Source organism: Tympanuchus pallidicinctus, unplaced genomic scaffold (genome assembly GCF_026119805.1).
Source record: "Tympanuchus pallidicinctus isolate F22 unplaced genomic scaffold, pur_lepc_1.0 scaffold20, whole genome shotgun sequence".
NCBI lineage: Eukaryota > Metazoa > Chordata > Aves > Galliformes > Phasianidae > Tympanuchus > Tympanuchus pallidicinctus.
Window position 1 is genome coordinate 5,109,957 of NW_026294722.1, and position 22,832 is coordinate 5,132,788.

At 43.9% G+C, this 22,832-nt stretch overlaps 1 protein-coding gene across 7 annotated transcripts; it reads right to left on the minus strand.

Annotated features, from left to right (window-relative positions):
• Positions 1-4,489: 4,489 nt before the first annotated feature.
• Positions 4,490-22,394, minus strand: ARFGAP1 (ADP ribosylation factor GTPase activating protein 1). 7 transcript variants are annotated; one of them, XM_052684275.1, is made up of 14 exons: positions 22,275-22,394; positions 19,922-19,985; positions 19,197-19,306; positions 18,239-18,410; positions 18,020-18,120; positions 17,289-17,378; positions 16,609-16,705; positions 15,366-15,422; positions 15,002-15,034; positions 13,652-13,681; positions 12,195-12,251; positions 10,434-10,493; positions 9,255-9,331; positions 4,490-8,811 (listed from the first exon to the last, which is right to left on the minus strand). In XM_052684275.1, exons 2-14 carry the CDS (start codon positions 19,979-19,981, stop codon positions 8,463-8,465), a joined length of 1,293 nt encoding a protein of 430 aa, XP_052540235.1. In that variant the 5' UTR covers positions 19,982-19,985; positions 22,275-22,394; the 3' UTR covers positions 4,490-8,462. The 7 variants fall into 7 exon arrangements, with proteins under 7 accessions (XP_052540235.1, XP_052540229.1, XP_052540231.1 ...); XM_052684269.1 differs by having other exon boundaries at positions 17,289-17,375; positions 22,275-22,385; XM_052684271.1 differs by lacking the exon at positions 13,652-13,681 and having other exon boundaries at positions 17,289-17,375; positions 22,275-22,385.
• Between the last annotated feature and the right edge of the window lie 438 nt (positions 22,395-22,832).

Below are 22,832 nucleotides of genomic sequence, written 5' to 3' on the forward strand. Positions count from 1 at the left end.
GATGCTCCTGGCTCTGGCCAATACATCTGTCCCAGACACTCATTCCTGCCTCGGCTTCCACAGCCATTTCCATTACCTGAAATTTTTCTCTGTTTATCTTGCAGTGATAGCACCAAGTAAATAAGCAAAGGAACTGGGATGTGGAAGCTATCAGCGCCATCAGTTGCACGTGCAACTTATTTCCATTAGTGAGACCCAGAGTGCAAGCTGCTGGCTGGGGAAGAGGGCAGAACTCAGAAATGCAGAGGAGAGGAGAAAGGGGAAGGAAATTATATCAGCAAAGGGCATTCCAACACATAGCAGCAGTAAATTCTGTCCATCTCCCTTTCCTTAAGGGCCCACCTACCTATTGTTTAAGTAGCAGGATGCTCCGTGCCCACAGCATCTTCATTACCTTTCCTGACCCCTCTCGCAAGAGCAAATCCCTAAGACGTTTCCCTTTTGTCACAGAGACCTATGAAGAGAGATTTCAGATGATGACACCTGGGCTGCCCCCCAACACAACCCTCCATCAGGTTTTCATCACTTCACAGAACGACTTGTCACACTGCACCCATCCTTTGCCCTGAGCAGAATGTGAGCTCTTTGCAGAGGGTCCCAGCAGCAGCAGTGCCCCTATGCCAGCTCTGTGAGCACATTGCCTATTTTAGGAGAGGGCCAGGTTGGAAATTAGGAAGTATTTCTTCTCTGAAAAGCACTGATGCATTGGCACAGCTGCCCAGGGGGTGGTGGTACCGCCATCCCTGGAGGAGTTCCAGAGCCATGGAGATGTGGCATTGAGGGATGTGGTGAGGTGAGGTTGGACTTGGGGATCTTAGAGATCTTTTCCAACCTCAATGATTCTGTGATTCTATGATCTTCACCTCCCCAAGCAGACAGAGAGAAGGCAGAAGAAAATGCTTCTGCACATAGAGGTGGGGGCAGAGCGAGGATGGAAGATCTGACATGGGATGCAGGCGCCTGCAGCTGTGTTCCCCCAGCTCTGTGCTGACCAAGGAGCAGAGCAAGCCCCAGCCACAGCACTGCTGTCCAAGGCAAACAGCAGCATCCAGGGCTGCACCAACAACACTGCTTTTATCCCAGCCCTCTCAGACATCCCCTCTCCCAAGTGTGGGGGAACACAGGCTGCCCTTGTATGCCTTGTGCAGGCTCAACCCACAGCCCAGTGCCACACCGACTGCCAGTGAGCAAATAGCCCAGCCTGAAGGAGCAGCTGCTGCCCATTAGCACAGCAGTTCCAATGTCACACCCTTCTGATTTCACAGCCCCAAGGGTCACCAACTCAGGTGCTGTTAAACCTACTGTGTTGATCCCCACTGACTTGGATTCAGTTTAGCAAAAAGGGGATTCACAGCCAAAAGGTCCAACAGAGGCTGAGAGGTTTGGACACATGTATCACTTTCTAGTGGTGGAACATGAGCCCACTGGTCAACAGTTTCTTATTAGACAGTTATAAATCTAAGCTGGAGATTTCAAGTCATCAAGTGTCCTTTGTTTGGCTCCAGAAAACAAGTGAGGATATGTTAGGGCAAAAGATAGTGCTATTTTTCAATGTAAAGACTGCTAACCCCAAGCAATGAAAGTAAAGTAAGGAAAAGCAGACTGCTTGGCTTCAGAACAGCCACTGGAGGGATCTTTTTGGAGGGATCTTTTGAAATCGCAGCTCAGGGTTCTCCAAAAAGTACAAAGAATTGAATCCTGCCTTGCAAAAAAGAAAACAACCAATACAATCCTACCAATAAGTCACCAAAACCAAGAGAAAGCAATAAAAAGAAACCTAAAATCATCCCACAGTTGCATTGCTTTACGGATCCACAGCCATAATGGAACATCAAACACCGACAGGTGTAACAAACTGATGAATGGTCTCATTAAAAATAAAGACAACAAAGCAAAACAAAACCAAAACCCACACAAATTAAAGCAGAGGACGACAGAAAAACCACTCCTACGCAGCGCCACGTGGAACCTGCATCACCTCCACTTCCCCATTCCTCACCAGCTGCCAGAAGGAACCTTACAACTTCAATAGCCCTTAACTTTCACCCTCCAGCACCAGTGCTGGGTATGAGGATTCAGAGCAGGTCTGACAGGTTTGGCTCTGCTGCTCACCTTTGGGTGAGGCTGTCATTGCTGCGTTAAGCTGGGAACTGCAGAGCACAGTGATAGGGGCACGAACCCACCTGGTCCCTCCTTGGGGTCAGAGGGATGCATGCCACGAAGGCTTAGCACAGCGTGAAAGGTGGGACAGGATGGGAGAGCAGCTAAGCAGACACAGCAGAACCAAACATCACCCTGCACTCAGCTGCTCCCTTACAGCCAGGTTCCTTCTGCAGCCAGGCATGGGGACGCAATTCCCTCTAGAGGAAGGAAGGGGAAGTAAGCATCCCTTCGACCTGCGCTGAGCTATCAGAGCAGCTGAGCCATCAGAGCAGCTGAGCCCATTGCCCTTCTGTGATCCATTCCGCTCTCCATTGCGAGGTCTGTGGCCAACCCAGAGATGCATCACAGCGTGGGCAACAAGTTTAGGTCTCCCCAGTGGTTTTAGGTTCAGACTCTATTCTTGCCTGCACTGCGGAGCCTATGTTGAGTGGCGAAGTTCTGGTGAGGATTAAATTTGCCATTTAAGCGCAGTGCATTGCAGCTGGGTACAGGGAATTGCTGCAGTCAGCAATGGTTTAGCATTAAACGTGGAGGTTGGTGGCCCTGCATGTGGCAGGGGGGTTGGAGGTTCATGATCCTTGAGGTCCCTTCCAACCCTGAACATTCTGTGATTCTGTGAAACCCGTGAGCAGGGTTAAAGGGGCAAATCCTGCAGGAAGGGCAACAAGCTGACATGCAACGAGCACAGGTTGCTGTGAAGTGAATTTCTATTACAGCATTGATCACAACATCCCACATACAGCCCGGCACATTAACTGACATATGTATCAGACTTTCATGGCAGGAGTGTAGAAAATACTGTACACACAAGAGAGTTTGGGTCCACGTAGTCACAACTGAACATTCACTGGAGGTAACTTTAGCAATCCTGCTGTTATTAAGCAGTGGTACTTCAATCAGAAGTGGGCCAATTTTATCTCCACACTCCAGCCTTCCCGTGTTTCCTGGCAGGAGCTGATTTATTTCTTTACCTGCTGCAATGTTCTGCAGCTTCAGCAGGGCTGAGCAGCCCTCCGAGGGAGCATGACTTGGCAGTGCTTAAAGGGAAATACAAGGGGGGGTTGCAAACTGCAAGGAGCTGATAGCACTGCATCCCCCTGCTTGAGCAGCAACCATGCTACTGAGATACGTGGTTTGATCCATCACCCAAACAGAGCACCAGTGACTCACTCAGAGGAGGTGACTTTTCTTCCCCTGCACTGCTGATGGGATGCAGCCTCTTGCAGAATAGCTGGAGCCAAAGCAGACGAGCAATGAGTGCTGGCCTATGTGTGAACCAGTGACTTACAGATGATGGACAAAGGTGCTGCAGTTAGGTTGGATCTTTAGGTTTTACTATGGGACAGCTCTGCTTCACTTCTCCTTATAAAAGACTTTTTGTTTCACCCACCAGCCCCATCCTGCTCAGAGCAAGTACTGATGCTTTTCGTGGCATCCACATGCTTTCAGAACCCCCTGTGCAGCCAGCACATCCCACTACTCACAGCAATCACAGCGGGAAGCTCTGCATCCCACACACACAGAGCACTGCAACAGGAACAGACGCAGCACATCGCTGGGATGGTGACAGTGCAGCCACCCAACCCACTGCCCACTTTTCTGGGGGAAAGCCAATGCAATTCCTCCCACAAGTCAGCAGGATTGGATCCTTCTGCCATTTACATAAAGCTCAGGGCACAAAGCACAGAGACACCCCCATGGCTGGCTGCCTAATGGAGGGGACTGGAATCTGAGTGTGAAGCATCGCCACCAGCTGAAGGATGAGCCAGAGGAACCTGGCAGCTTGGCAAGACAGACTATAAGAACTACCTCTTCTCCTGCAGTGTGTTTCTAAGCAAGCTGTTAAAATAGTGTCTACAGAAGTACGTGCAACCACTCCAATTTGTGTTTTGTAGCTCACTTTAAAGGTGCACACAATGTTGTTATTAACTATTCCTAACACAACAAGTTCTTAAATTGTTCTTTAAAGTGAGACTGTGAAACCCCTACAGGACACAGATGAGGCACCTGTTGTGGTCTCTTACAGCAACACAGGCATCTTCCTTTGTACTTCATCACCCACAGCAGAGAATGTGCAAAACACCGACACCATTACACTGCTGATGTCAGATATTCTGCTCCAAACAGACATACTGGCATTGACACAGTACTTTGCTTGCTTCTTAATTATGAAGTACCCTATTTTGAGTCCATTCTGTGTTGCTAACCACAGTAAAACCAGCTTCATTCAAAAGCCATGCAGTGACACTGATGGAAACCAACGACTTTTCCCAAGGTTTTCAAAAGCAATGGAAGTTTCCTGAAAAAGGGCTTCACACTGCTCTGCTCCATAGCTCTTTGCTTTATTATAATGCTCTTTAAAAGATGACACTGCAGTTCAAGTCCGGTATCACTCTACAGAACAATGAATAGGGTTCACTGAAATTGCCATTCCTGTGAACTTCACATGAAACACGTCAGGAAAATTAAAGATACAGCATTCCAGACTGACCAGGTTTCTGCTGGCCTCAATAATGAAAAATGGCTCTACAATGAGAGATCACCGTGAACCGTTACAATCAAACTCTAATGATGTGCATCATCGTGTTTCTTGATTTCTGTTTAAGTCACTGATTGCTCAATCCATCATTAATAGAATTTAGAATTGCCAAAGTAGAGGGAGAACTGAAATACCTTGGTTGGCTGTCAGCTATTTCCAAAGACCATTGTATCTTTAAGTGTACCCTGGATTAAACAAGAAACGTTTTACCTACACTTAAGTTATTGCACAGATCATCACACTCATAAATACATGATGAACCCATGGAATGTTACATGTCTGCCTGGGAAAACAAAAGAAGCATAACCTTTCAGGTCTCAGCACCAGGAATAGCTGGCCAAGCACTTCTTGAACACACAGTGATTGTTAGGAGGCACCAAAACACAAGTGAAATGTTTGAAAGCGATCCCCAACTCTACGATGAACCTCGCTTTCTGCCTGGGAACGCTCTCTTTGGAAGCAGCACTCAGCCTGAACATCTCAATGCTTCTCTGATTTCATGCTACCTGGTGGAATCCAACTGCTCTGTGTCTTCCAAAGTTAAAGCTGTGCAAAGGAAACTGCTATCCTCCACTGCAATGTCTGGTTGTTCCAGCTGCAATTTCAGCCACCGCTGAAACTCCCCTGGCAGTTTGCTTGCATGACTCAGAACTGTTAATAACTGATGTGGGACTGAAAGGAAAGTGATGTTCACCTATCAAAAAGGTTCATGATCAGGAGTGGGGAAAAAAAAAAAAGAGGAATTGAGGAAAGGAGGGGAATGTTAATGAACATTCCCTCTACACACAATAACTTCAAACAGCACAAGCTTCTGAACCATACGCTCTTAAACAAAGAGTCCAATAAAACTGGAGCCGTGCAACAGAAAGTGTTCTCATTTCATCCTCTCTCCTTTGGAAGACATGACAAAATGCACAGATTCAAACAAGTCCCTAAAAAAATACCAATCTGTCCATCAAACCAAAGCCAGTCAGCACGTGAGATCTGTGGTTGCTGTTCCACTTTCTGCCATGACGTTGGCTTTTAGCTTCTTCCAGTGACACCTTTCTGGGTACCTGTATCAAGAGAGATAATGCTCTGTCGTTGTCACCTGAACTGGAAGAAAAATTAATGCCCCAAAACCTTAGAGGGCTCTGGCCATTTACATTAATGTACAAAATACAATCTCAAAAATGCAGAAGTAAAACCAGAAAAGCAAACAAAAAGTTCATACCAATCATAGCTACAAGAGAGATATAAATAAACCAGTTTTCTCCTAGGCAAAGCACACAGCTGAGAATGTATGCAAACGTCACACCACTGCTGACTGAAAACACTAAAATAAAGCTTATCCCACTACCAGCTATTTCAGGAGCTTGATGAAAAGAAACCACACCAAGTTTGTCCAGAGGAGGCTGATTCAGCTCTGCATCACTCCAGACAGACACCAGCAGTGCAGTGCAGCAGATGCACTTTGCTAACGTTGCTGCAGGATGTCACAAGGACTGATCATCAGTCAGGGACACAGCAGGGGCTCCTTCACATACACTGCAGTGTGTGGCCCTCAAGGATGTGCATCACAGCCACGTACTGCACCACAGACAGGTGACAAGTAGGCAACAGAGGTAAATGAATAAAGAGACAGAGTTCTGCTTGACATGCAACTACGTGATAACAGAAGTATACCTGGAAGAGGAGAAGTAGAACAAAATCCCACAGGCAAGGCTGTAACCATCTGTCAATAGCAGCAACAGCTGCGCTGCAAACCGAGATCTCTCCCGTTCTCACCACCCCCCAAGGGGAAGCAGGCATGGCTCAGCCCAGATCTGGGTGCTGAGCAGCACCACACACTGCGTGAGCTTCGGAGCATTGCCTCAGGAGAAGCAAAGGGGAAAAAGAAAAAAAGAAATGCAACCGTTGCAGGACAGGGCTAGAGAAGGCTGGGGAGATATTTCGTTCGTTAGCTGAAAAGTCATGCTAATAATACTACAGAATCAGGACAAATACCTGTATGGTATTTGCAAAGATTGTAAGCCTTTAATATCTGCTGCATTTGGGAGTGATTTGTAGACCTCTTCCTTTTTCCCCTTTGCTTTTTAGCTGCTGGATATAATTTTTTGACTTATCAATATCACTACAGTCTGGAAAAAGTCCGTGATGAGCTTTTTTCCTCCTTGATGAGGGGGGGGGGGGGAAAAAAAACCAAACACAAAATAAAAACATTTGAGGTAACTTCAGTAGCTTGAGTCAATCAAGACCCAGGTGTTGACCCACTGTTGCTCAAACAATTCATTACTTTTAAAAATAAAAGGCTTTTTGGGTAGGGATTAAGATCTGCAGGGTCCACAGTACAGAACTCCATGCTGCTGCCAAAGCAAACTATGTAATGATGTCATGAATTAAAGTTTGATTGTTTTCAAGCAGTGTACATTTATGATCCACCACCTAAAATACAAACAAAAAGTACAATAATCTGTTAAAAGATCACAGGTCTTTTGTATACATTATGGTTCATGTAATGAGAAGCACCTTTGGGGGTTAAGACTGAGACAGAACTGGACCTTCTATCCCATTCCTTAATGCTGACAAGGAATTCCTGAAGCTTCCAAAATTATATTCCTCTAACAGGATCCAGGAAGAAAACGTGGAGAAGTACATGACAGAGAGATAGAGTTTGACATATTAAAGATTAATTTGGAAAACATCTGCTTAATCTAAGTTTTACTATTAAACATAGACATCTACTCATCCTGGAAGGCGCTCACTGCCAGACTCTCTCCTCGATGTACTCATATTTTCCATGCATTTTTTTCTTACTGGAATCTTTTCTTTTTTTCTTCCTAACTCATTTTGCTGCTTAGTTGCCAAACAGATGTCCAGAAGGCCATAAACAGCAGGAAGACCTCATTTTTGTCAGTATAGATAACGTAGATAGATATAAGGAAAAAAGACAAAAGACAAAACAAAACAGACCCTACAAAATACCCAGAGTGGGAAAAGGGTAAAGGAAGGAGGGCAAGGAAGGAGGATACACAGCATTGCATCACAGCCATGTAGGGGAGCTGCTCCTCCTGCTTGATGGGTTAAGAATTTATAGTGCACAAGGAGCCATTCTGAACATCCCTTGATAGCTCAGGCTGCCCAAATGATGAGTGGGAACAAATAATCATCTACCTCTAGAATCCTGATCCTAAGGGGAGAAAATAACCTGGAAAAAGCTAAAAATCTCACAAAGATTAAAAACAAAGCTCCAATAAAAAGTATCTTACAGACCAGTTTGAATTGCCAGACCTCGTCCTGTCACAGCAATCCATAAGGCATTTCAGCTGGATCTACTCAAGTGCAGCTTGCTCATTGAAAGGCTGCCTTTTTCAAGATACAGCCTGTTCTTTATTTGTGTTAAACATCTCTGGTCATCTCAAATTATATGAAGACTGGATGAATACCTACGAGCTTACACATGCAAGAGTATGGCATTAAAACGTGCTTGTGTCTTTCAAATGGCTCTTAAAGTCAGTGCACCCAGTCTCAATAGTGCAAGGAGAACATATATTTCTCACTATCCATAAAGATGAGAGAATCATCTTCGCATAATAAAAGATTCAGACACTACTTGTTTTTTCTTCCTAAGTTGGGGCAGAAGGAAAACAAATGGAAAAAGCACAAAAAGTAACACATCAGTAAGGTCAACCAAGATACTCCAGATGTGTGTAAAACTTTCTCCTCTCCATGAGCCAGCGTGGTCTCCCTTCCCTAGCTGCACAAAACAGGGTTAACAGTTCTACCAGTCATCCCACTTATCATCAGCTGAAGATGCCTTTTTTGTTGCCTTAGGAGGTTTTTTGGCCTTGGTTTCCCCTCCTGTGTTTTCCCAGTTGGTTTCCCAGTTTTCCCAACTGTCGCTGTTACTGTTCTTGTTGTTGGAGACTGTTCCTGAGCCCCACACGTCCCAGCTATCGGAGCTCTTCTTCTCTGTGGAATTGTCCACATAGGTCCAGCTCTCACTGCTTGGAGATTTATGAGCTTTTGGTGGGTCTGAGTTGCCAAAGGTCTCCCAGAAGCTTTGATCTACAGCACTGTTCTGGTAGCCCTCCCCTCCACTGTTCTGGTAGCTGTCTCCCTCAGCTGGTCTGTTATGGCAAGGTGGGGAAAAAGAGGAAGAGAGAAATAAATTAGTTGTCACAAACACAACAATAAGCAGAAATGACCACAAGGGTAATGCTACCACCCTCTGCTGAAACAAAAACAGAAGGCAAAAGAATTAGATGCATTTCTCAGAGCAGCACTGGTTATTCTCCAAATATACTGCTAACTGTCTACAATACAAAGACATTGATGCATTTGGCATACAAGATGCAGAGCACTACTTTGCTCGCAGACTGAGAACAACTTTACGGGCCCCTGAATTACATTAGAGAAGGGCTAATTTTTCCCCAAAGACAGAATAATTTATTCACTTAAAATATGTATATATATATATATATATATATATGGTACTACTGCACTGCACAGAACACACAGGAAACAAAACAATATGTTTTAAAGAGACAGAACATAATAACAAGAGAAATACCTTTCAGAATGATCATCTGGTTTCCCAGAAAAGAAAGTGGTGACATCTCGCCATCCCTTACTCCCAACTCCCTGAACCTAGGCAGAAAGAACAGACTTCTCACCTGGACTGAGCCAACAGCAAAAGTCACAACACATTCTCCCACTTGTTCAGATACAGATGACATGTCATGAAAAATTGCACTACGCTGATTAATATTAACACTTTTGATGGGCAATTTCTAGTTGCTCTAAAGGAAACACGTTTGACAGCCCCATGCTGCTGGATGATTTGAGGGGTACATGAAGTTCAGCATTTTCATCCACTTAAGTAAGGGCTTTTGAACCATCTGCTAGAATTTCTTGACAAAAATGTTGGGATTATCTCTTATGTGAAATTACACTTAATGACAGCACTACTCTTTGGATGTTTCTTGTGACTAGTATTGATATCTCTAATACTTTATACACTTCTCACTCATTCTCACTAGCATTATTCACGTGAATGGGACAAATGTTGAGTTCTAGAGCAAGTATGACTAAATTACCCCTTTCAGGGTTATTATTTTGAACAGGTATTGGGTTAGAAACACAAATTCTGAAGCAATGCCTACAGAAGCCACTATTCTAAGTCACAGACATGGAGGAGGAACCCCAGAATTCAGATTCCAAGTCGCCAGGCTTTAAGCAGAACAGGCAACACAAAACTTGTGTTATTCAAGTATTCCCAGCACTTTGGGTGCTGAGCTGTTATACAGTGCTTAGCAGACAAACAAACCCTCCTAAGTAACACTGATTCTGCAAGACTTCTGCCCCCAGCAGGCACAGAGAGCACTTACCCCAAAACCAAGCAATGATTGCAAAAGAAGACAAAGAAAAAGGTACACAGTGTTAGTAAGTTCAACCACACAAACATAACGCAAGCTGTCTCCATATTCTCCAGCAGAGGTTTTCCTGGTGTGCTTAGGACACAGGTTGTCTTACAGCCCTACAACGTGCCCTCAGTGAAGCCACTGAAAGGACTGCATCAAAGCTGTAGAGCTCTTTTAGTACCCCAACAAGTACTGACCATTGGAAACTGCGTTTCTATTCACCACAAGTATAGACTAAAGATGTTTTGTGGTCACTCAGAGTGCTGTATAAGAATATGGAGACTGGCTTACTGCTTGGCCTCCTCCAAGAGAAGCAGGCCTCTCCATACCTTGCTGGCCAACTGTGATACCCCCACGGTGACCTCCTCAAAAATTTTCCCCTCTTTCACCTAATGAATCAAAGTATTGGTCGTTAGTCATCAAACAGAGCAATGCTGAAGCCTTAAAACAAGCTTTCTTGTGGTATTAACTAGCAACAAGTAATTAACGAGAACAAAAACCTGATGTGAATCACAGTAATCCTAAATCAAGGCTAACAAGTTTAAGATAAGAACAATAATCCATTAAGATAATAGTAAGTCCATTGATCTCCAGTGGAACAAACCTCAGCCCTTTGAAATATGTTGAAATGTTGTATGGGCATACACAGAACCTGAGGAAAGCAGCATTACACTAACACTGAGCACTAAAAACAAAGACACCCCCCCAACATTTTGCCCTAAAAATAACATCCCTAAGCTCTGTGAAAGAAACTGCAGATGATTTGGGGGAGGACAAAACCCAATTAGCATTTCAAACCACAGAAGAATCCGAGTAAAGAATGCTGAATTAATAAAATTGATGCAAAGGAATTCCTGTTGTTACTAAAATGTACTTTTCAGATTGGAGATTAACCCACATCCCAAAGCAGTGGCATCGCTTCTCTCTGGAAAGCAACACCAGGCTGCTTTATCAAAATCCCTACAGATGGGGGAAAGGCATGGAGGTAAATCGACCACCAAGCTGCCACAAAAGACTTCAACATTTTGGAGCTGATCCAAACAAACACACGAAATGGGGAAGATGTAAAAGCACTGCTTTCTTTTTTTAACCAGAGGAAACAGGAAGGCAACGTTTGATGTGAGGTGAACCAGGGATGCCCTGCCTGCAGCAGGGAGTGCAACTTGATGATCCTTGAAGTCCCTTCCACCCCAGGCCACTCTATGACCCTAAAACTGGCACTGTCAGCTCTCACTAAGCATTCAGGAGGACTGCCTGCCTTGCTTTTTGGTATGGCCACTTCCTACGTTCACCCAGGTGCCTCTGTGTGCTTTCAAAGTGCCATTAGCTGTATGTTTCTGGTCAGTAATAATTGTAAGAAGAAAAACCTTCTTCACACTATGCTTCCACAAAACAGCACAAACAGAACAGCTCAGTGTTATTTTAGACTGAATTTTGCTGATGAATGCATGCAAAATTTGGTACTAACCACCAGAAGTTCCTGCACAAATACCAAGTAAAGGTTGCAAGATATGTATTTTTTTAAATTTCTATTTGATAACCTGTCCCCATTCATGGGTACACACACACACACACACACACACACACACACACACACACACTTTGCTCCAAACTTTACTGTCTCCAGTGAGACAGCAGAGGAACAACAGTGGCTTAAAGATGTTTGGTTGAATGTAAAAAATGCTGACATGCAGAGGAGGGAAAAGACTACCAACTTAACACCCACGGTTATTAGTATTTACAAAAATGATTTCTCTATCCATTTAAGGTGTATTTTTCTCTTAGCCCATGTTCCATTACTGAAACCATGAAATCTATACAAGAATATCTAACAATAAAGACTTTGACAGACTCTTGTGGACATAGAAAAGCATAGCAGGGAGAAATGCATTCAGTAACCCTCCTTTAGTGACCTATTAGCTCTGAGTTATTTGATGCTTCCCCTTCACTACTGAGCCTGTACAAGAAAAAAAAAACCAACCCAACAGAAGGACACACTGACAGCTTGTGAAGTTGTGATAGAAGGATGCAATTGCTCTCTGAGTCATTGTGATCACATTCTGTAAGGAATTTACTAGTTCCAAAGTTACCTTTTCCTGTGCAGGTTTGAGAACATTTTCATTTAATGTCTGACCTAACTCTGATGCCTATTTAAAAGCAAAACAAAAACAAAGTCAGTCATGTTTTCCTTCAAACAAAAACAACAACAACAACACAGCCAACATTTTCGGCAGACTGGTTTCTCAGCAGTGTCTCCAAAAATACATGAAGCCTTAAGCTTTGATTTGTACAAGCAGAATGAGCTGAAAGCACACACAGTACAGTGCTGAGGAAAACCAAGATCACAGGCGTGTGGCAGAGGGTTGCTGGGGCTGCCCAGAGCCAAAGCAAAACCTGACCTCACAGCAGGAGCAGAAGCAATGGATGGACCACCCTTAGGACAGGCCCTCTGCTGAGCTCTCAGCTGAGAATTTGGAAAAAAACAACATTCACTCTATTTTTTTTTCCTGTTCTCCCCCAGTGACATCACATGTAGGATTACATCTGTTCTGCTCATTTTTCACCAATTCTTCTGCCTCGCAGTGCTGCTGGTGCTGTCTGTTGATAACAAGCCAATGGTTTCTAAGCCATACACAGGAGGCAACATTGTGACAGAAGACTTATACCATCTCTTTTCAGGCTGCAGGTAGGCAAGGAGAGGAAACAACACACTTCAGAACTTCTCTTACAGCCCAGAACAAGATCCATCCTTGCATAGGGCACCTTACAAAACTGCATGTGAGCCTGCAGCACAAGTCACGAAATGACAATTCTGACCAAGACATCAAGGTTTGCAAATGCTTCACACTGTCTGCACTGGAAGTGAAGCTAAGGAAGTGCTCAAATAAAAAACAGAGGGGATCAAATAGGATTCTTCAAATATGACAGATCCCTGCGAGTATGGCACAAGAGCAGCCTGTCATACTGATGGATGTTACCTAACAGAAGGCATAACAGACCAACAGTTCAGTCATGCTAAGTGAAGCTATTGTTTGTATCAGCATGAATTCTGATGTAAACCCACATTCTCAATCACACAATTTTATAAATACAGAAAAATGAGATTTGGGTATGTTTCCTTTGAAATCACTATCTTTGCTACTGTTGATTTTGGATAGCACCATTACTAACACTACATCAGTGTGTTTATTAAAGAGCCTGCCTTCAAACAGCACCCCAGGGTAGTTCCTTGAATACTGCATTCCTGGATCAGACATGCAAAAAGGAAATCCTGAAATTGGTGCTTATGGGGAGCATGGAAAGAAGCACAGAATGTTTTCTGAGCATAGAGAGCCTGGATATCTCTATCCATTTTAACCTGTTTTAGGTAGGTTTGAAGGAATGTTACCATACGAAACACACAACACTATTCTGAACAGATTTGACTGAAGGCACAAAAGAAAAAAAAAGAAGAAAAAAAAAAAAAGACAGCTGAAGAGCAAATGCACATATTCAGCACGAACAGTGACAAGGAGTCCATGCACAAGAACATATGTGAGGGTGTTACCGGCTCTGGCTGCTGCTTGTAGCCCCAAAACTTTACCCAGACAGCAAAAGAGAAAGAGCAAGGAAGGCAGAAGAAGCAGCTTTTAGCAAAAATTTGGAAGCACTCTTTCAGGCAAGTTATGAAGTTACGTAGCACCAACCTCCACCAACCTCACATCTACTGACAAGACTGACAGTGCATACGTTTGGTCAAAGGGCATCAAATGCACTTTTAATGAATCTACCAGTAAGACTTATGTCTGTTCTACAGAGGAATAGAGCACGTTTTGGGAAGCAAATGTAAGCTTCAATAACACAGCTTAGGCTGTAAGGAGCCCCACTGCTGAGGTCCTTGTCAGTAGATGCGATGAGTTTGTACACTCTGCATTTTATTTACACGTGTTATAAAGGAAGAACAGTTTTCTGAAAGGCAAACTGCTGGCTGAAGTGAAAAAGGAAGACCTGCCAGACACTGCATTATTATTTTTTTTTTTTAGGTAAGCCAAACAGTAAATATTTCAAAGCTTCTAGGTATGAAGTTGGGCTGCTCTCACAGGACGTTTTTGTTCATTGTGAAAAATCACACACAAGCTTGTCTTGCTATGTGGAGCACTGCCATCCTACTGCACACGTCTCCTGCTCAAACACCTGCAGTTTCACATGTGTATGGCACAAGAGCAGCCCAGCCACGTGCCAGGCTAGTGCTGTGCATACAGGCAGTCACTGCTCCAAGTCAAATACCTTATATAAGGCTTATATTACACCTGCAAGTCACTCAGAATGCTGGCACTTTTAAGAAGCCCCTCCTTTTACAGGTTTTTCTGTTCAAATTTAATTCTATTCTATGCAAATAGATCTTGCTTACATCACAGCTTTGCATAACTCAGGTCCAGCTGTCTCTGTTCTAACCATAGCATGAATGAGAAAATATTTCTGGAATTTCCATCATTTTAAGTCAAATCAAATGAACTTAACAACAATATTAAGCAGTTCACATTTGCAATATCTTAATAAGGTTTATGAATGGGTTGCTTCACATTAGATCACCTACAAAAGAAAACTACTTTAAGACAGACAAACTTCACACAAATAAAATAGGAGTGTTTTCTGTCCACAGTCAAATTGAAGGATTACATTCTGCTGCCTTTTGAATGCACCTGACAGTTACATGTACAGCAGATTACCATGGTCTGCTCTCTGTTTAATTTGATCACATTAACTGAGTGCAATTCCCATGGAAATAAGAGCTAGAACCTAGGAATTACTGTGCACTACGAAGATAAACACACAAGCCTGAATCAATTGGTAAGACAAATGCATGACAATAACTGACTTTTAAACGTCAGTCAGATCAAGCTTAATCTATGATCACCTTTTGACTTGCTTGAGATCCAAACCTGGTAGCCTGCAAAAAGAAGTAAGTTCAAATTTAAAAATCAAAGGTTTTATTTCCAGCAAACATATACATCTGAAATGCTGAGAGATCCCTGCCAAAACAAATGGAAAATTTAGAATTGAATTTACAAGAAATGACTGCTCAGGAACATGAGAGATACAGCAGATAGGAACATTCTCTGCCAATATTTCACACACCGTAGGCAAAGAGATGCAACAAATGGGATTTAGTCTGTCTTGGTAATGCTTTTAGAGACAGATCCCTATTAGAAGCCAGATCATGATGACAGAACCACTTCTAGTTCACAAGAATTACACTGAAATACACTGTGCTTACTTACACCCTCCTTAGCAGCTGAGGCAATCTTGCTTGCTCCAGTTGTAAAACTGCTCCACCCCTTTAAAAGAAAGCAAGAATGCACCAAGTTATTTGAATGCCAGTAACAGATGACAACCAAGTGTTCACTATTACATGCCTAATTAAGTCAAACTGTGCTCCAGCCTGTCCCATGGACATCAGAATCACCCACTAGTGACAGAAAAAATGGCAGTCTACCACTCAACTGTAAAATAGCAGTGAATCTCCATTACCTGTGGCAAAATGCTTCAGTGTGCAGAAATGTGAGTTTCAGCTGTAACTCTGTTAGAAATGGCTGTGTGAAAATAAGCATTCTAAGAAACCAGCTAATGAAAGTGCAGAAGGAGAATGATTCTAATCATATTTTTTTTAAAATAAATCCCACCAAAGTACAGATGTTTTGTTTAAAGAGTGGATATTGAGGTAACACATTACATTTTAGGCTTCCTCACTGGGTTGAATACATATAAATGCTTGAAAATCCCACTGTAATACGCATTCATGGTCAGAAGAGGGCATTTTAGTTGTGTTTCAATGACGTCATGTATTCCAATAACAGCTGACAGCCACTTGGACAACACAGTGCCACCTCTTTTTTGCTGTCTAAGCACCTCTGCAATGTATTATAGATGTGGTTCCTAACTTTCACTCTCTAGCCTACAGTCTACAACTTAACTAGAAATACAGCTTCCGAGCACATTAACACAAGAGATTTCTATGTCCAAATCACATGACGACGCTCTACAGAAGACCACTGACCACTAACCCTGGTCAAAACCTTACTACGTCTTGTCATGGTTTTGTGACTTTTGGTTTTTCGGTATTCCACATCATAACATCATGTGGGGCTCCAAAGTGACTCCAAATGCCAAATTTTGCCCTGCCCAGCTACTTTGCAGCATATGACAGCTGCTGACTTTACTCCACGTTTCCTTCCAGTGATCCAACTTTCATCATCTCTGCTTTACTCACAACAATGTACAGCCATATGCTGTTATGTTCTCATATATCCTCATTTCCTTATCTCTAAGAACTGATCTCAGATATGATGCTTCACTTTCCAAGCCCTCCAATATTTTTCTTGCACTGGGAGCTGAACTGCTCTACATCTCCTTGTATCGACTTGCAGCCTTTAGTTTCCCTTGTCCATCTGCACTGCAATAACAGAGTTTGAAACAGAAGGAAATACTACTGCAGATCAAAGAAGTCTTTAAGTATTTTCTTACAGAGTACAGTGAAGACATGGCATTATTCAGGAAGTCATCCTCTTTTTTTGGAGGGGTTACTGTATTTCCAAACCCTACGTAGCGATTCTCTTGGCCACTACAATAAGAAAAGGGATAAACAGGATCTGTATTAGCAGACTGAAATAAAACAAATCACTAATCAAAAATATAAAGCATAGGAGAATAATCATTTTGCAGACTTTAAAACACACTTGCAAGAAAAAGCCTGGTAGTGCTGACAGTATTACCAAAACACACCCAAATGCACCCAAAATGCACCCAAAATACAAACCCACCCTCTTAACAGAAACTTAACACCAAAAAGGATCCACTGGTGAATCCTTGCTAATTAAGGCATCTCTTATGCAAGATAATGCCTACTTAATGATTCTCCAACAGATCACTCATACCAGACACTTAAGCAAACCATTACGAAGCAATATAAGAAAACAGGAGGAAGAAAGGAGAATAATAGAATTACCTTTATAAATTCCTCCAGACTAAAACACATTAGGATACTACATACACTAAGAATCACCTAATTTGGAGCCTACCACCGTAACATTTGGATGTAACTGTTCATTAGTATGGCCCAGTGAATCAGCATCACGACTGCACAGCTGTAGTGTAACATCCTGACTGCCAGGCGACAAATACATAGTTAATAAATATTGCATTACCCTTGGTAGGAGTTGACATCATCATTTAACCAGTCTTCAAAAGCCTTGTCAGAAGAGGCAGCTGCGTTCTGAGAAGGTCCAGCAGAACTACTTCAACAAAAGATTTAAACAATGAAGCCATCCATAGCAAAAACCACTAGTTCAGCAATGCATTTGTTTGTGTACCATCACAAATCAGGTGTGAAATTGATTATTTCTTTGGTCTAGCACACAGGGAACTTTAATGTAACCACTAAAAGCCAATTTACAATTACTTTTTCAGTTAACTTGACTCCTTATTGCAAAAAAATAACAAACATATAGGCAAAGGCAGAAAAAAACTGCTATCTAGCTTTGATGCTCATTAGTAGTTAGAGCCATAAGGAAAAGCCTGTTTCTTTTTCTCTGGCACTCAATTGTGAACTGGAGCTGAACTGTAGTTAAGGTAAAGCAGTGACACACAATGCATGACTGCTACAATGAATCTCAGGTGCACTGCAAGTCAAGACAGACACAGGGCGTCTCATTCTCCCCTCCTTCTCAACTGTCTTGGGTGCAATTCTTTAAGGTACAGTTGGAGGTGGGGAAAGGAGTTACAAGAATAGAAATTCTGCCTCCTCATATTCATAAACTTCAGCAAAATAAACATTTGTTCAGACAACACCATCAACAGAATAAAAGCAGCAGGCACTCAAACATCAGCAACAGCAGATTCAAAAGCTATACTGACAATAAATGACAACAGTGCATACCGATGGGTGGAAGAGAGAGACGTTTTAGGTTGAGGTGGTGTCCAGTTCCTGGCAGGAGAAGTTTCAAGGGACCACTCCTTGCCCTCAGCTACTGTAGCAACCTAAACGGGTAGGAAAACAATCAGAATTCCAGCTACAACTTTTCATGCTAGATAGGCACTGGTCCTATAAAGCAAGGACAAGTTGGCTTTCCAGCTGGACACGCACAACAGAACTTACCTGATCTCTAAAAAGAGCTGCAGCTTTGCTGTTGTACTTCTCTTGCATTGACCAGCAGGGATCATAGTCATCCTGAGACTCCAAAAACTCTCGAAATTTGCTGTTACCTCCAGCCTTCATTTTCTCCAGCTCAATATCTTTCCATTTGTCCATAGTTACAGAACGCACAAAACTGAAAATCAGGTTAAAAAATAATATAAAATCAATGCTTGCTTTAACTTCCTGATACATCAGCAGGGATAAAAAAAAAAAGGATGGGGGTATAGAAATGTTAATAAATACTCTCAAAGCACGGAAAGAAAGAGTGTCTTAAGAAGGTGGTCAAATCCTCATTGAAATAAACAAAAGATAAAGCACTGGCACTTAAAAAATGCTGTCAAGAGAAGGAAAGTGGCAAAAAAGCAGCTTTCTCCAACGAGCCAGGAAACACAACATGCTGTATAGAAGAAAATTTCACTTGGAAGTTTTCCTTTCCCAACTACTTTCAATGATACATGTGAGTGCCCTGCAAAGCACCTCCTGCCCCTGCTTCATGTTTCTGCTCATAATGACCACCAGGTATGACATCTCAACTGCCTAACACAGCCTGTGCTAACACCTACCATGACCTCATCCCAGAGCATTCATGACTGCAATGAACACGCCAGCTCTGCCTTGGGCCATAAATCCTTGCTACTGTTTATTAAACTATATTAAAAAAAAGAAAGTTAAGGTCACAGCCTCCATTTGGAGACACTGCTTTCTGGACCTGGGCACAATGTATCTGCACCAATGCATCACAGATTCCAGCTAATGTCAAAGAAAGCAAAGAGAACAAAGCTCACTTTGGAGAGGAGCATAAAGCAGAAGTGCTGAAACTGAGATACCCTACACCCCTCCACCATCATCCTTTCTGTTCACAGCCATAACACCTCCCAAGGAAACCCAACTGAGTGCAGTGTTTGCATGCAGGGCTGACCTGAGGTGGACCCCCAGGCCTCGGTGCTTTCCTGAGCACTCCAGACAGATCCAGATTCCATAAGTCACACTCACCCACTGGGGGTTAAACGCACCGCATTCAAAGCAGACCTGCAAGAGAGAAAGCAATCACCTCTAACTCATAACCAGGTTTCACCCACGTGGAAGTCCCCAAACCACAGCTCAAATAGTTGGGCCATGAAACTGTGTTGTGAGGGAATTAAGTTCAGCAGGGAAAGTTCTTTGTGCTGGAACCACCACCCCAAGAGCATCAGCTTCCCTTAAATGTTTATTTATGCTGAATGGAAAGCATTCACCTACCCGAGTTGTATTATAAAACGACCACGTACCAAACACCAGTAGAGAAAGACATAAACAAAAATGAAGCTGACTGTGGCATTTAAGGCAGCATTCTATCAAGCTGTTTGAAATAGACAGTTTTAATTAAGTTATACCAAAGACATTGCTTGCTTGGACTCTAGGGTTTATAGCACTTAAAGCCCCTGAAAGCCTTCTGCCAAACACACAGCCACGTGTTACAATACATGTTTGAATAAATGTTACTAGAAGTAATGTGAATACAAGAGATCCATATTTCTCTGCTACCATCAGTTAGACATACAGGTGCTACAAATAGGTTAGCTTGCACAGGCAGCAGCTGTATGTGGAGCAGATAGAAAGACAATTCAGCTCTGGGAATCAACAGCAGAATAAGAGTTTTCTCACATTGTTCTCATCTTGTGCTCTGACTTCCTTGAGAACTTTCCTCGTTCTTGGACTTGCCATGATTCTACAAAAGAATAAAAAGAAAAACCAACAAGATCTGAGTCATACTACAGAGCTGGATACTGATGTGATGCTCAGTACCACAAATGCATAACCTCCATGATAAAAAGCTAACAAACAACACCACGGAATCAACAGGGCATAAAGAAGACAGAAGAAGTATCCACGACTCTGCCTTTCCATTCACTTCGTACAGTGTGGGGAGTTTTAGTCATCCTACCTCATCTGTTGGAAAGCTGTAATTCAGCCACAGCTGAGCAGGCAAGGGAAGAGAAACAGAACTCCTCCTATGGCCACATCCTGCCAACCTGACACCCACTGGTGCCACCCGCTGCCCCTTCCAAAAGCACTACATGGTTCCATGGGGCCTTACACACAGAAATGCACCAAACAAAGCACAAAACGACACAGACTCTGACAGTGAGGAGGCGCTGAACGCTGCTAAAAGAGCACTTGATGGGAAGACACAAAAAAGATCCTCGTTTTACCAGAAGTACTGAGTTTCCTGATCAATTAAGTTCTGAGAAAATAACGCGATTATTGGACCCTTTTGCCCAAAAAAAGAATTTGAATTCCAGTGCAGACCAAATCACCTCACTCTGTTTTTCATGGCACGTGAAATGCAGCTGCAGGGAGCAATTTCAAGCTACAGATACAATTCACACGAAGAAAGAGGAGTGACTCACTCACAGTATATAGCCTGGAAAAACCAAAGGACACAAAATGCTCATGACTGGAAAACTAAATATCAAAAGCATAAGATCCCACCAGTAAGAAAACTGACATTAAATCTGTATGAATGAGGGAATGTCAATTTATTGCTTCCCTGTGAATTCCAGCCACAGCAGTGCAACAGAAAAGTGCAAATGCAATTACACACATCACCAGCTAAGACAACAGGGCTCAGAAGGAAATAAACCCAAAATACTATCTATTTGTTACATAAGCAGAGGTTATCTGTGGCAGAACTCACTAGCTTTATGAAAAGCATTGATTCCTCTGTTAACATTTTGACAAGCACTTAATTCTGTGTAATTTAAGGGACAGTATATGAACCAGGCACCTTTTGTAGACCAAGCCAATGTCTGTACCACTCAAGTGATCACAGACTGCACAAGTTTCAAACCTTTGCCTCCCAGCTGACAGAGGATAGGATAAGGGGGAATGGTTTTAAACTGAGACACGGGAGGTTTAGGTTAGATATTAGGAGGAAGTTTTTCATACAGAGGGAGTTGAGGCACTGGAACAGGTTGCCCAAGGAGGCTGTGGATGCCCCCTTCCTGGAGGGGCTCAAGGCCAGGCTGGATGTGGCTCTGGGCAGCCTGGGCTGCTGGTTGGTGACCTGCACATAGCAGGGGCTTGGAACTGGATGAGCACTGTGCTACTTTTCAACTCAGGCCGTTCTATGATTCTGTTCGTCGCTGCTTTTTTGTACAAAATCCTTTATCAAAAGACCTTTGGCCGACTGCAGATTGAACATACGTCCATGCTGGAGACACGAGCTTCCCCCATGAAAACCATCCACAAAAGGAGTCCAGTACAGCTTCCCACCTTTCAAAAGTCAATCTCCAAGCTTTGTCAGAACAGGAATCACCTTCAGAACTGCCAAGCCTGCTTCCAGTTATATTCACCACAAACGGTAAGGGATCTCATTATCACAGGTTTCTTGAGCCACAGAAGCTGGCTGGGCACAAAGCCCCTCTGCAGCTTATTTCCAAGGAAGGACTGAGCTACATACCTGAAATGAATATTATTGTCATCTAATGCAGCAAACAAAGCGTACAGCTTAGGAATGTTTCCACTGATGGGTATAAATACCTTGGACTAGAGGTTGCAAGGTGGAAACATGCAGTTGCAGGCAGCTCAGCCTCGCATACTTATTTCCCAGCCAAACAGTTTGCTTCCAAAGCAATAATCACACAATGCACAACCTGGATTTCTATGCTAAGAATCTCCAGCGTGCTAAAAAGTCGGTGTGAGCTGTAACAGGACCCTGTGGCATCGCTGAGGTTGAACGAGAGCTTCCGGATCCCCAACCCAGCACCACACCCAGTAGCCACATCCCTGAGCGCCACATCTCCACGTCGGACACCTCCACAGACGGTGACCCCGTACACAGGGCAGCCGCACCACGCATCATTTGGAGATGCCGCCTAACGCCCAACCTGGCACAGCCCGACCCCCCGCCCGGCTCCAGCCTCCTGGCACAGACACCTCGCAGGCCGTGCCGGCTGATAAACGATGCCCACGGAGCAGCCGCCAAGGCGCAGCTCCAGCCTGCAGGGCTGCTCACCGAGCACCGCGCGGGGGACGCGGGGCGGACGGTTCCTCCACCGAGAGCCGCGAGCTGCACCGCGCGGATCCGAGGCGAGTCCGGGAGAACCGCTTCAGAACATGGCCAGCTTCCAGCCACCTCTGGGAAAGAAAAGCAGAGACAGATAGAGCAGAAGGGCTAAACGGCGCCCGGCCGGGCCCGGAAAGGAAAGAACGGAGCCGCACGTACCGGCACAGCACTGACGCGGCGGCCGCTCCGGTCCCGCCCGGCGCCTCACGGCGCAGCCGCCGCTCACGGCACGGACGGCGACGTTGCAGCGCCGCGAGGAATTGTGGGCGCCGGGTTAACCCGTTGTGTGCCGGGCGGGGGGAGGCGGTGAGACGTGGCGGGGTGAGCGGCGGCTGCGGGGGGAACCTGCGGCGGTGGGCAGTGAGATAGGAGGCAGCGTCCGACGCGGGTGGGAATGGTGACGTGGGGAAGCGGGGGGGGCGAAATGGCAAAAGAGATGTTGGAAGAAATATTGGAAAACTTTTTTTTTTTTTTTCTATTTTCCTCCCCTTTTTTCCCCCTTTTTTC